The sequence below is a fragment of the Nerophis lumbriciformis genome, linkage group LG03 (assembly GCF_033978685.3).
Source record: "Nerophis lumbriciformis linkage group LG03, RoL_Nlum_v2.1, whole genome shotgun sequence".
Classification (NCBI taxonomy): domain Eukaryota; kingdom Metazoa; phylum Chordata; class Actinopteri; order Syngnathiformes; family Syngnathidae; genus Nerophis; species Nerophis lumbriciformis.
The window spans coordinates 1,213,560-1,227,500 of NC_084550.2; the positions used below are offsets into that span (position 1 = coordinate 1,213,560).

Here is a 13,941-nt window from a genome sequence, read left to right on the forward strand (position 1 = left end):
GCATGCTGAATGTTTTAGCCAGTTTTGCTGCCGTGTACCTCGGAGTCATATAGCTTGTTGCGTGACAAACGCCAACTGTAAACATGATAATGTTAGCATGCTAAGAGTAGCATGCTAATTATTTTAGCCAATTTCGTCACCGTACACCTCGGAGCAATATAACTTACACATGCTAAGTGTTAGCGTGCTATCATTGGCGTGCTAACTTTTTGAGCTAATTTTTCAGCTGTACACCTCAGAGTCCTATAACATGCTAATATTAACGTGCAAAAATTTTCCCAGATAATTTTGTCGCCGTACACCTCAGTCATATAACTTGTTACGTGACACATGCCAACTGTAAACGTTAAAATATTAGCATGCTAACTATTTTAGCCAATTTTGCCACTGTACACCTCGGACCAATATTACTTGGTAAATAACACATGCTAACTGGTAGCATGCTATCATTGCCGTGCTAGCTTTTTTAGCTATTTTTTTTCAGCTGCACACATCAGAGTCATTTAACTTGGTAATTAACACGCGTTAATTGTTAGCAAGTTCACTTTTTCAGATAATTTTGTCGGCGTACACCTCAGTCATATAACTTGTTACGTGACACATGATAACATTAGCATGCTAACTATTTTAGCCAATTTTGCCACCGTACACGTCGAAGCAATTTAACTTGGTAAATAGTATGTGCTAACTGTTAGTATGCTATCATTGGCATGCTCATTTTTCAGCTGTACACATCAGAGTCATATAACTTGGTAATTAACACATGTTAATTGTTAGCATGCTAACATTAGCGTGCTAACTTTTTGAGATAATTTTGTCGTCACATAACTTTATGTGACACATGCAAACTGTAAACATGGTAACATTGCTATATATGCTAATTATTTTCGCCAATTTGGCCGCCGTACATTTCGGCGCAATATAACTCGGTAAACAACACATGCTAAGTGTTAGCATGCTAAATTGTTGAAATCTTGGGGCTTTGGAGGTTGAGGTGACTAGGAAGACGTCCCTAAGATGACAATGTTGTTGCAAAGCAGGAGGTGGAGACGGAGCAGTACTACTCCTTGTTCCTGGAGACTCTGAAGGAGCGCGGCTACGACGGATACTTCTGCCCAAAGTCTCGAGCCAAGCTGGTGTCGGAGCAGGAGAGGAAACACGTGGACGGATGTGCAGTTTTCTTCAAGACGGAGAAGTCAGTTTGCACTTCCTCACTTGTTGTTAGATTCCTTATTTTTATTTATCTTGAAATAAATGTATTGAATTAAAGTATTTATCTTGAATTAAATGTATTGAATTCAAGTATTTATCTTGAATTAAACGTATTAAATGTAAGTATTTATCTTGAATTAAATGTATTAAATTTAAGTATTTATCTGAATTAAATTCAAGTATTTATCTTGAATTAAATGTATTAAATTCAAGTATTTATCTTGAATTAGATGTATTAAATTCAAGTATTTATTTTGAATTAAATGTATTAAATTCAAGTATTTATCTTGAATTAAAGGTATTAAATTAATGTATTTATCTGAATTAAATGTATTAAATTAAAATATTTCTCTTGAATTAAATCTATTGAATTAAAGTATCTGAATTAAAGGTATTAAATTCAAGTATTTATCTTGAATTAAATTAAAATATTTATCTTGAATTAAATGTGTTAAATTCAAGTATTTATCTTGAATTAAATTAAAATATTTATCTTGAATTAAAGGTATTCAATTAAAATATTTGTCTTGAATGAAATGTATTAAATTAAAATATTTATCTTGAATTAAATGTATTGAATTCAAGTATTTATCTTGAATTAAATGTATTAAATTCAAGTATTTATCTTGAATTAAATGTATTGAATTCAAGTATTTATCTTGAATTAAATGTATTAAATTCAAGTATTTATCTTGAATTAAATGTATTAAATTCAAGTATTTAACTGAATTAAATGTATTAAATTAAAGCATTTATCTTGAATTAAATGTATTGAATTTAAGTATTTATCTGAATTAAATTAAAGTATTTATCTGAATTGAATGTATTAAATTAAAGTACTTATCTTGAATTAAATGTATTAAATTAAAGTACTTATCTTGAATTAAGTGTATTAAATTAAAATATTTATCTTGAATTAAATGTATTAAATTTAAGTATTTATCTTGAATTAAATTAAAGTATTTATCTAGAATTAAATGTATTAAATTCAAGTACTTATCAGTGGTCCACACATGACTTGACAGATGTTGAATGTGAGGATGTTGACTTGAAGGTTCAGTCTGGTGCAGAAACCATGAATGTGAGGATGTTGACTTGAAGGTTCAGTCTGGTGCAGAAACCATGAATGTGAGGATGTTGACTTGAAGGTTCAGTCTGGTGCAGAAACCATGAATGTGAGGATGTATACTTGCAGGTTCAGTCTGGTGCAGAAACCATGACTGTGAGGATGTTGACTTGCAGGTTCAGTTTGGTGCAGAAACCAAGAATGTGAGGAGGTTGACTTGCGGGTTCAGTCTGGTGCAGAAACCATGACTGTGAGGATGTATACTTGCAGGTTCAGTCTGGTGCAGAAACCATGACTGTGAGGATGTTGACTTGCAGGTTCAGTTTGGTGCAGAAACCATGAATGTGAGGAGGTTGACTTGCAGGTTCAGTTTGGTGCAGAAACCATGACTGTGAGGATGTATACTTGCAGGTTCAGTCTGGTGCAGAAACCATGAATGTGAGGTCTACTTGCAGGTTCAGTCTGGTGCAGAAACCATGACTGTGAGGATGTTGACTTGCAGGTTCAGTCTGGTGCAGAAACCATGACTGTGAGGTCTACTTGCAGGTTCAGTCTGGTGCAGAAACCATGACTGTGAGGATGTTGACTTGCAGGTTCAGTCTGGTGCAGAAACCATGAATGTGAGGTCTACTTGCAGGTTCAGTCTGGTGCAGAAACCATGACTGTGAGGTCTACTTGCAGGTTCAGTCTGGTGCAGAAACCATGACTGTGAGGATGTTGACTTGCAGGTTCAGTTTGGTGCAGAAACCATGACTGTGAGGTCTACTTGCAGGTTCAGTCTGGTGCAGAAACCATGAATGTGAGGATGTATACATGCAGGTTCAGTCTGGTGCAGAAACCATGACTGTGAGGTCTACTTGCAGGTTCAGTTTGGTGCAGAAACCATGACTGTGAGGATGTATACTTGCAGGTTCAGTTTGGTGCAGAAACCATGACTGTGAGGTCTACTTTCAGGTTCAGTCTGGTGCAGAAACACACGGTGGAGTTCAACCAGGTGGCCATGGCCAACTGTGAAGGGTCAGAGGTGATGTTGAACAGAGTCATGACCAAGGACAACATTGGTGTGGCCGTGCTGCTCCAACTCAACAACCACCTCTTCTCTGGTGGTGAGGACAACTTCTTGCTCTTCTCCTTCTTCTTCTTCTTCTTCTTCTTCTTCTTCTCCTTCTCCTTGTTCTTGTTCTTCTACTGTTTTCTCATTCTTTTTCTTCTGCTTCTCCTTGTTCTCCTTCTTTTATTCTTCTTCTAGTTCTCCTTTTTTTTATTCTTCTTCTACTTTTTCTTCTCCTTGTTCTTTTTCTTCTTGTTCTTCTCCTTGTTCTTCTTCTTCCTCTTCTTCTTGTTCTTCTTTTTCTTCTCCTTGTTCATCTATTTTTTCCCTCCTTGTTCTTTTTCTTTTTCTCCTTCTTATTCTTGTTCTTCTTCTACTTTTTCTTCTCCTTGTTCTTCTTCTTCTTATTCTTCTTGTTCTTCTTCATCTCTTTGTTCTTCTACTTTTTCTTCTCCTTGTTCTTCTTCTTCTTCTTCTCCTCCTTGTTCTTCTACTTCTTCGTCTTCTTTTTCTTCTTCTCCTTGTTCTTCTTCCCTCTTCTTCTTCTTCTTCTTCTTCTTTTCTTCTTTTTCTTCTCCTTGTTCATCTATTTTTTCCCTCCTTGTTCTTTTTCTCCTTCTTATTCTTGTTCTTCTTCTACTTTTTCTTCTCCTTGTTCTTCTTCTTATTCTTCTTGTTCTTCTTCATCTCTTTGTTCTTCTACTTTTTCTTCTCCTTGTTCTTCTTCTTCTTCTTCTCCTCCTTGTTCTTCTCCTTGTTCTTCTTCCCTCTTCTTCTTCTTGTTCTTCTACTTCTGCTTCTTCCAATTCTTCTTGTCCTTCTTGTTCTTCTTCCCTCTTCTCCTTGTTCTTCTTCTTCTCTTCTCCTTCTTCTTCTTCTTTTCCTTGTTCTTCTACTTCTTCTTTCTTTTCTTATTCTTTTTTCTTCTTCTTCTTCTCCTTGTTCTTCTTCCCTCTTCTTGTTCTCCTTGTTCTTCTTCCCCCTTCTTCTTCTTCTTCTTCTTCTTCCTTTTCTTCTTCTTCTTCCTTTTCTTCTTGTTCTTTTTTTCTTCTTCTTGTTCTTCTACTTGTTTCCCTCCTTGTTCTTCAGCTTCTTCTCCTTGTTCATTTTCTCCTTCTTCTTCTTTTTGTTCTTCTCCTTGTTCCTATTCTTGTTCTTCCCCTTCTTCTACCTTTTCTTCTTCTTCTTCTTCTTCTTCTTCTTCTTCTTTTTCTTTTTCTTCTTCTTCTTCTTCCTCTTCTTGTTCTTTTACTTTTTTCTTCTCCTTGTTCTTCTACTTGTTTTCTCCTTGTTCTTCATCTTCTGCTTCTTGTTCTTTTTCTCCTTCTTCTTCTTCGTGTTCTTCTCTTTGTTCTTCTCCTTGTTCTTATTGTTGTTGTTGTTCTTCTTCTGTCTTCTTCTACTTTTTCTTCTCCTTGTTGTTGTTTTTGTTCTTGTTCTTGTCCTTGTGCTGTTTCTTCTCCTTCTTTTTCTACTTTTTCTTCTCCTTTTTCCTCTTTTTCTTCTTCCACTTCTTGCTCGTTTTCTTGTTTTTCTTCTGACTCTTCTTCTTGCTCTTCGTTCAACTTTTCTTCCGACTCTTTTACTTATAGTTTTTGTCACTCTTCTTTTGACTTCTTTTCCTTGCTCTTCTTCTTACTGTTCTTCTTCTTCTTCTGACTCTCCTGCTTCTCCTTGTCCTTCTCCCTCTGCTACTTCTTCTCCTTCTCCTTCAAGTTGTGAGTGATGATTGTGTTTGCAGGTTTGAAGGCGGAGCGTCAGCTGCTCCTGGTGGCCAACGCCCACATGCACTGGGACCCTGAGTACTCTGACGTCAAGCTGATCCAGACCATGATGTTCCTGTCCGAGCTGAAGAGCATCGCCGAGGGGGCGTCGGCCTCCGCGGACCCCGCCTCGCCGACCTCTGACCCCGCCGCCATCCCCATCGTCCTGTGCGCCGACCTCAACTCGCTGCCCGACTCCGGTAGGCCCCGCCTCCTTCCCCTTCCGTCCTCCCGCTAACCCTGCCCCGCCCCGCCCCCACAGGTGTGGTGGAGTACCTGAGCAACGGGGGCGTGGCCGACAACCACAAGGACTTCAAGGAGCTGCGCTACAGCGAATGTCTCAGTAACTTCAGTTGCAACGCCAACAATGGAAGCATCACACACAGCTTCCAGCTCAAGAGTGCCTACCAGGGCGGACTCATGCCTTACACCAACTACACCCACGACTTCAAGGTGCGACACCACTCTTACACCCACGACTTCAAGGTGGGACACCACTCTTACACCCACGACTTCAAGGTGGGACACCACTCTTACACCTACGACTTCAAGGTGGGACACCACTCTTACACCAACTACACCCACGACTTCAAGGTGGGCCACCACTCTTACACCAACTACACCCATGACTTCAAGGTGGGCCACCACTCTTACACCAACTACACCCACGACTTCAAGGTGCGACACCACTCTTACACCCACGACTTCAAGGTGGGACACCACTCTTACACCCACGACTTCAAGGTGGGACACCACTCTTACACCTACGACTTCAAGGTGGGACACCACTCTTACACCAACTACACCCACGACTTCAAGGTGGGCCACCACTCTTACACCAACTACACCCATGACTTCAAGGTGGGCCACCACTCTTACACCAACTACACCCACGACTTCAAGGTGGGCCACCACTCTTACACCAACTACACCCACGACTTCAAGGTGGGCCACCACTCTTACACCAACTACACCCACGACTTCAAGGTGGGCCACCACTCTTACACCAACTACACCCACGACTTCAAGGTGGGCCACCACTCTTACACCAACTACACCCACGACTTCAAGGTGGGCCACCACTCTTACACCAACTACACCCACGACTTCAAGGTGGGCCACCACTCTTACACCAACTACACCCACGACTTCAAGGTGGGACACCACTCTTACACCAACTACACCCACGACTTCAAGGTGGGACACCACTCTTACACCAACTACACCCACGACTTCAAGGTGGGACACCACTCTTACACCAACTACACCCACGACTTCAAGGTGGGCCACCACTCTTACACCAACTACACCCACGACTTCAAGGTGGGCCACCACTCTTACACCAACTACACCCACGACTTCAAGGTGGGACACCACTCTTACACCAACTACACCCACGACTTCAAGGTGGGCCACCACTCTTACACCAACTACACCCACGATGTCAAGGTGGGACACCACTCTTACACCAACTACACCCACGACTTCAAGGTGGGACACCACTCTTACACCAACTACACCCACGATGTCAAGGTGGGACACCACTCTTACACCAACTACACCCACGACTTCAAGGTGGGACACCACTCTTACACCAACTACACCCACGACTTCAAGGTGGGACACCACTCTTACACCAACTACACCCACGACTTCAAGGTGGGCCACCACTCTTACACCAACTACACCCATGACTTCAAGGTGGGCCACCACTCTTACACCAACTACACCCACGACTTCAAGGTGGGCCACCACTCTTACACCAACTACACCCACGACTTCAAGGTGGGCCACCACTCTTACACCAACTACACCCACGACTTCAAGGTGGGACACCACTCTTACACCAACTACACCCACGACTTCAAGGTGGGACACCACTCTTACACCAACTACACCCACGACTTCAAGGTGGGCCACCACTCTTACACCAACTACACCCACGACTTCAAGGTGGGCCACCACTCTTACACCAACTACACCCACGACTTCAAGGTGGGACACCACTCTTACACCAACTACACCCACGACTTCAAGGTGGGCCACCACTCTTACACCAACTACACCCACGATGTCAAGGTGGGACACCACTCTTACACCAACTACACCCACGACTTCAAGGTGGGACACCACTCTTACACCAACTACACCCACGATGTCAAGGTGGGACACCACTCTTACACCAACTACACCCACGACTTCAAGGTGACCATCATGTTTGTTCAGCAACATTAAGATAGTTACTTTAGCTACATGCTAACACTACATTTGACCATCGTGTTTGTTTAGCAACACTAGCATCGTAACTTTAGCTACATGCTAACACTACATTTGACCATCATGTTTGTTTAGCAACACTAGCATCGTTACTTTAGCTACATGCTAACACTACATTTTACCGCCATATTTGTTTAGCAACACTGGCATCGTTACTTTAGCTCCATGCTAACACTACGTTTTACCACCATATTTGTTTAGCAACACTGGCATCGTTACTTTAGCTACATGCTAACACGACATTTTACCATCATGTTTGTTTAGCAACACTAGCATTGTTACTTTAGCTACATGCTAACACTACATTTTACCATCATGTTTGTTCATCAACACTAGCATCGTCACTTTAGCTACATGCTAACACTACATTTTACCATCATGTTTGTTCAGCAACATTAAGATAGTTACTTTAGCTACATGCTAACACTACATTTGACCATCATATTTGTTTAGCAACACGAGCATGGTTACTTTAGCTACATGCTAACACTACATTTGACCATCATGTTTGTTTAGCAACACTAGCATTGTTACTTTAGCTACATGCTAACACTACATTTGACCATCATGTTTGTTTAGCAACACTAGCATCGTTACTTTAGCTACATGCTAACACTACATTTTACCACCATATTTGTTTAGCAACACTGGCATCGTTACTTTAGCTACATGCTAACACTACATTTTACCACCATATTTCTTTAGCAACACTGGCATCGTTACTTTAGCTACATGCTAACACTACATTTTACCATCATGTTTGTTTAGCAACACTAGCATCGTTACTTTAGCTACATGCTAACACTACATTTGACCATCATGTTTGTTCAGCAACATTAAGATAGTTACTTTAGCTACATGCTAACACTACATTTGACCATCATGTTTGTTTAGCAACACTAGCATGGTTACTTTAGCTACATGCTAACACTACATTTTACCGCCATGTTTGTTTAGCAACACTAGCATCGTTACTTTAGCTACATGCTAACACTACGTTTTACCACCATATTTGTTTAGCAACACTGGCATCGTTACTTTAGCTACATGCTAACACTACATTTGACCACCATGTTAGCTCCATGCTAACTTAATATTTTAACATGCTTTTCTAGCAACACTAGCATAGCCATATTAGCTCCATGCTAACATGATATTTCGATGGCCTTCCCACTCAGGGCGTGATCGACTACATCTTTTTCACGAGGACCCGCATGAGCGTTCTGGGCCTTCTGGGCCCGCTGGACGCCGGCTGGCTGGCGGACAACAAGATCTCGGGCTGCCCGCACCCCCACGTGCCCTCGGACCACTTCTCCCTGCTGGCACAGCTGGAGCTGCGCCCGCTCGACCCCCCCTCGCTCAACGGCCTGCACCCGCCCGTGCACAGGTAGTGAAGCCCCGCCCCCTCCCGTCTCCTTTTTTTAAAAAGCGCTTTGTAAGGGACCGTGTACAGTTTCTCCAGCCGGATGCCACGCCCCCCTCCAGTCACAAGCCACGCCCCTCCTCCCGTCTAAACGTTCATATTCTTTTATTTTTCTCTCCTTCATAAAGTTTGCTACCAAGCGTTGCCATGGTGACCATCAATTATTATATTTCATCAGAACAACTTTTGGTTTGGCTTGGACGATGCACTTTTTAAGATTGAGTATTTCACAATAAAAGCACCAATGGTTATGAACACACACATCAGCAGGTTGATCATGATCAATATACTTTAATTATAATATATTTCTGCATTTTTAGACGAATAAAAAAAAAAGTCCAACGGTTTATTCTTATTCATGGAATTTGTTTCATTCTTTCATTTTCCATCCAAACATTGACATTTTACTCATTCATTTCTGTCCTTATTAAAAAAGCTTTTGGTTTTTTTTTTTTACACTGAATTTTTTTCTTTGAATTTTGTGAATTTATGCAGACAATTTCATTGAATAAAAAAAAAATGTGTGAGCAACATTTTTGTGTTTAAAAGTTCATGTTGTTAAAATACTGTTTTGAAATTCAATGTAAAAAAAAATTAGTGTGGAAAAACTCTGTTAAAATATTCAGTGCAAAAAAAGTTAGTGTATAAAAACTTCAGTGTAACAAAAAAAAAATCACTGTAAACAAATTCAGTGCAGAAAATATTGTGAAAAATGATGTTAAAAAATTCAGTGCAAAATAAATATTTAGAAACATTTTTGTTTTAACAATGATGTGTGAAAAATTCAGCGTTAAAATGTTTGTGTGCAAAAAAAAAATCAATTTGATTATTTCAGTGTTAAGAATTTCAGTGTAAAATTAAACCTGTGTAAAAAAACAAAACAATTAAGTGCAAAAAAATGTGTATAAAAACTTCAGTGTGATTAAAAAAAATAAAAAAATAATTGTAAACAAATAAAGTTCGTAAATATTCAGTGCAGAAGAGTTCAGTGTAAAAAAATTGTTTAAAAAATGCATTGCAAAAAAATGTTAAAAAATTTTGTGCAAAAAAAAAATCAGTGAGAAAATTTTAGTAATATAAAAATCAGTGTAAAAAAATTTGTAAATAATTAAGTGTGGAATGACTGTTTTAAAATATTCAGTTCAAAATAATTCAGTTTGAACATTTCAGTGTTAAAAAATTTGGTGTAAAATAAAAGCATTTTAAAAACAAAACAATATTCAGTGCAAAAAAGTTGGTGTATAAACATCGTGAAAAAGTATGTTAAATTCATTGCAAAAAGAATATTGTGGACAAATTCAGTGTAAAATTTTTTTTTATGTGGAATAAGACTGTTAAAATATTCAGTGCAAAATAATTCGGTTTGAACATTTCAGTGTTAAAAAAATCAGTGCAGAAAAAGTTAGTGATTGAAAACTTCAGTGTAAAAAAAATTAAGTTCGGAAAAATTCAGTGCAGAAAAATTGTGTAAAAAAAAAAAAAAAAAATCAGTTTGAAAATTCTGCTTAAAATTCAATGCAAAACATTCCGTGTAAAAAAAATCTGGGCTAAAAATTCAGTGTTAAAAATTCCAGTGGAAAAAAGTTTGTGTGGAAAAAATATGTGCAAAATAAATATTTAGGAAAAATTTTGTTTTAACAATGATGTGTGAAAAATTCAGCGTTAAAATGTTTGTGTGCAAAAAAAATCAGTTTGATTATTTCAGTGTTAAGAATTTCAGTGTAAAATTAAACCTGTGTAAAAAAAACTAACAATTAAGTGCAAAAAAATGTGTATAAAAACTTCAGTGTGATTAAAAAAAAGAAAAAAAATCATTGTAAACAAATAAAGTTCGTAAATATTCAGTGCAGAAGAGTTCAGTGTAAAAAAAATTGTTTAAAAAATGTGTTGCAAAAAAATATTGTGGAAAAATTCAGGGTTAAAAAATTTTGTGCAAAAAAAAAAAAGCAGTGAGAAAATTTTAGTAATATAAAAATCTGTGTAAATAATTAAGTGTGGAATGACTGTTTTAAAATATTCAGTTCAAAATAATTCAGTTTGAACATTTCAGTGTTAAAAAATTTGGTGTAAAATAAAAGCATTTTAAAAACAAAACAATATTCAGTGCAAAAAAGTTGGTGTATAAACATCGTGAAAAAGTATGTTAAATTCATTGCAAAAAGAATATTGTGGACAAATTCAGTGTAAAATTTTTTTTTAATGTGGAATAACACTGTTAAAATATTCAGTTCAAAATAATTCGGTTTGAACATTTCAGTGTTAAAAAAATCAGTAAAAAAAAATCAGTGCAGAAAAAGTTAGTGATTGAAAACTTCAGTGTAAAAAAAATTAAGTTGGGAAAAATTCAGTGCAGAAAAATTCTGTGAATAAAAAAAAAATCAGTTTGAAAATTCTGCTTGAAATTCAATGCAAAACATTCAGTGTAAAAAAAATCTGGGCTAAAAATTCAGTGTTAAAAATTACAGTGTAAAAAAGTTTGTATGGAAAAAATATGTGCAAAATAATTTGATAAGAACATTTCAGTGTTTAAAAAAAAACCAGGGTGTAAAAAATTAGAAAATGCAGAAAAAGGTTGTATATAAAAACTACAGTGTAAAATTTTACTGTAAAAAAAAAAGTGTACAAATCAGTGTGAAAAATTGTCTGCAAAAAATATTTTGGAAAAATTCAGTGTTGAAATTTAGTGCAAAATAATTCAGTTTGAAAATGTCAGTGTTGAAAAAAATCAGTGTGAAAAATTCAGTGCAAAAAAACATTGGAAAAAAATCAGTGTTAAAAATGAGTGCAAAATAATTCAGTGTGAAAATTTCAGTGTTGAAAAAATCAGTGTAAAACATTCAGTGTAGAAAAACTGCAAAAAATTCAGTTTGTACATTTTTGTGTTAAAAAATGTAATGTAAAATAAAATTAGAACAGAAAAAGTATAAGTTAAATTACCAATGATTGTCACACAAAAACAGTGTAAAAAAAAAAAGAAAATCAGTTCAGAAAAATTCAGTAGGGGCGGTATAGCTATTGTGAAAATTTCAGTGTTAAAAAAATCTGTGTGGAAAAAAATTCAGTTTGCACATTTTAGTGTTAAAAAAATTCAGTGTAAAATAAAATCAGCTTAAAAAACAGTGCAGAAAAAGTTAGTATATAAAAACTTCAGTGTAAAAAAATCAGTGTAAGAAACTCAGCGGGAATTATTCTGTTAAAAAATTCAGTGCATATAAAAAATATTGTTGAAAAATTCATTGCATAAAGAATATTGTGGAAAAAGTCAGTGTAAAATGTGTTTTGTGAAATAACACTTTTAAAATATTCAGTGCAAAATAATTTGGTTTGAACATTTCAGTGTTAAAAAAATCAGTGCAGAAAAAGTTAGTGATTGAAAACTTCAGTGTAAAAAAAATTAAGTTCAGAAAAATTCAGTGCAGAAAAATTCAGTGTAAAAAAAAATCAGTTTGAAAATTCTGCTTGAAATTCAATGCAAAACATTCAGTGTAAAAAAAATCTGGGCTAAAAAATCAGTGTTAAAAATTCCAGTGTAAAAAAGTTTGTGTGGAAAAGATGTGCAAAATAATTCGATTAGAACATTTCAGTGTTAAAAAAACCAGGGTGTTAAAAATTTGAAAATTCAGAAAAAGGTTGTATATAAAAACTACAGTGTAAAAATTTACTGTAAAAAAAATGTGTACTAATCAGTGTGAAAAATTGTGTGCAAAAAACATTTTGGAAAAATTGTCTGCAAAAAATATTTTGGAAAAATTCAGTGTTGAAATTTAGTGCAAAATAATTCAGTTTGAAAATGTCAGTATTGAAAAAAATCAGTGTGAAAAATTCAGTGCAAAAAAACATTGGAAAAAAATCAGTGTTAAAAATTAGTGCAAAATAATTCAGTGTGAAAATTTCAGTGTTGAAAAAATCAGTGTAAAACATTCAGTGTAGAAAAACTGCAAAAAATTCAGTTTGCACATTTTTGTGTTAAAAATTTAATGTAAAATAAAATCGGTGCAGAAAAAGTATAAGTTAAATTACCAATGATTGTCACACAAAAACAGTGTAAAAAAAAAACAATTAGGTGCAAAAAAATGTGTATAAAAACTTATACACAATATTCAGTGCAGAAAAGTTCAGTGTAAAAAAATTGTTTAAAAAATGTATTGCAAAAAATATTGCGGAAAAATTCAGTGTTAAAAAATTTTGTGCAAAAAAAAAAAATCAGTGAGAAAATTTTAGTAATACAAAAATCAGTGTAAAAAAATGTGTAAATAATTAAGTGTGGAAAGACTGTTTTAAAATATTCAGTTCAAAATAATTCAGTTTGAACATTTCAGTGTTAAAAAAATTTGGTGTAAAATAAAACAATTTTAAAAAACAAAACAATATTCAGTGCAAAAAAGTTGGTGTATAAACATCGTGAAAAATTATGTTAAATTCATTGCAAAAAGAATATTGTGGACAAATTCAGTGTAAAAATTTTTTTTATGTGGAATAACACTGTTAAAATATTCAGTTCAAAATAATTCGGTTTGAACATTTCAGTGTTAAAAAAATCAGTAAAAAAAAATCAGTGCAGAAAAAGTTAGTGATTGAAAACTTCAGTGTAAAAAAAATTAAATTCGGAAAAATTCTGTGTAAAAAAAAAAAAAATCAGTTTGAAAATCCTGCTTAAAATTCAATGCAAACATTCAGTGTAAAAAAAATCTGGGCTAAAAATTCAGTGTTAAAAATTACAGTGTAAAAAAGTTTGTGTGGAAAAAATATGTGCAAAATAATTCGATTAGAACATTTCAGTGTTAAAAAAACCAGGGTGTAAAGAATTAGAAAATGCAGAAAAAGGTTGTATATAAAAACTACAGTGTAAAAATTTACTGTAAAAAAAAGTGTACAAATCAGTGTGAAAAATTGTGTGCAAAAAAACATTGGGAAAAAAATCAGTGTTAAAAATTAGTGCAAAATAATTCAGTGTGAAAATTTCAGTGTTGAAAAAATCAGTGTAAAACATTCAGTGTAGAAAAACTGCAAAAAATTCAGTTTGCACATTTTTGTGTTAAAAAATTTAATGTAAAATAAAATCAGTGCAGAAAAAGTCTAAGTTAAATTACCAATGATTGACACACAAAAACAGTGTAAAAAAAAAGAAGAAAATCAGTTCAGAAAAATT

General features: G+C 35.5%; 1 protein-coding gene across 1 annotated transcript in view; it reads left to right on the forward strand.

Annotated features, from left to right (window-relative positions):
• Positions 1–9,325, forward strand: part of cnot6l (CCR4-NOT transcription complex, subunit 6-like) — a 29,552-nt gene extending 20,227 nt beyond the window's left edge. The window contains exons 8-12 of the mRNA XM_061931682.1: positions 1,041–1,195; positions 3,233–3,384; positions 5,071–5,292; positions 5,355–5,545; positions 8,548–9,325. Coding sequence (XP_061787666.1) covers positions 1,041–1,195; positions 3,233–3,384; positions 5,071–5,292; positions 5,355–5,545; positions 8,548–8,760 — 933 coding nt within the window. The 3' untranslated portion in view covers positions 8,761–9,325. The remainder of the gene's footprint in view (positions 1–1,040; positions 1,196–3,232; positions 3,385–5,070; positions 5,293–5,354; positions 5,546–8,547) is intronic.
• The last annotated feature ends 4,616 nt before the right edge of the window (positions 9,326–13,941 follow it).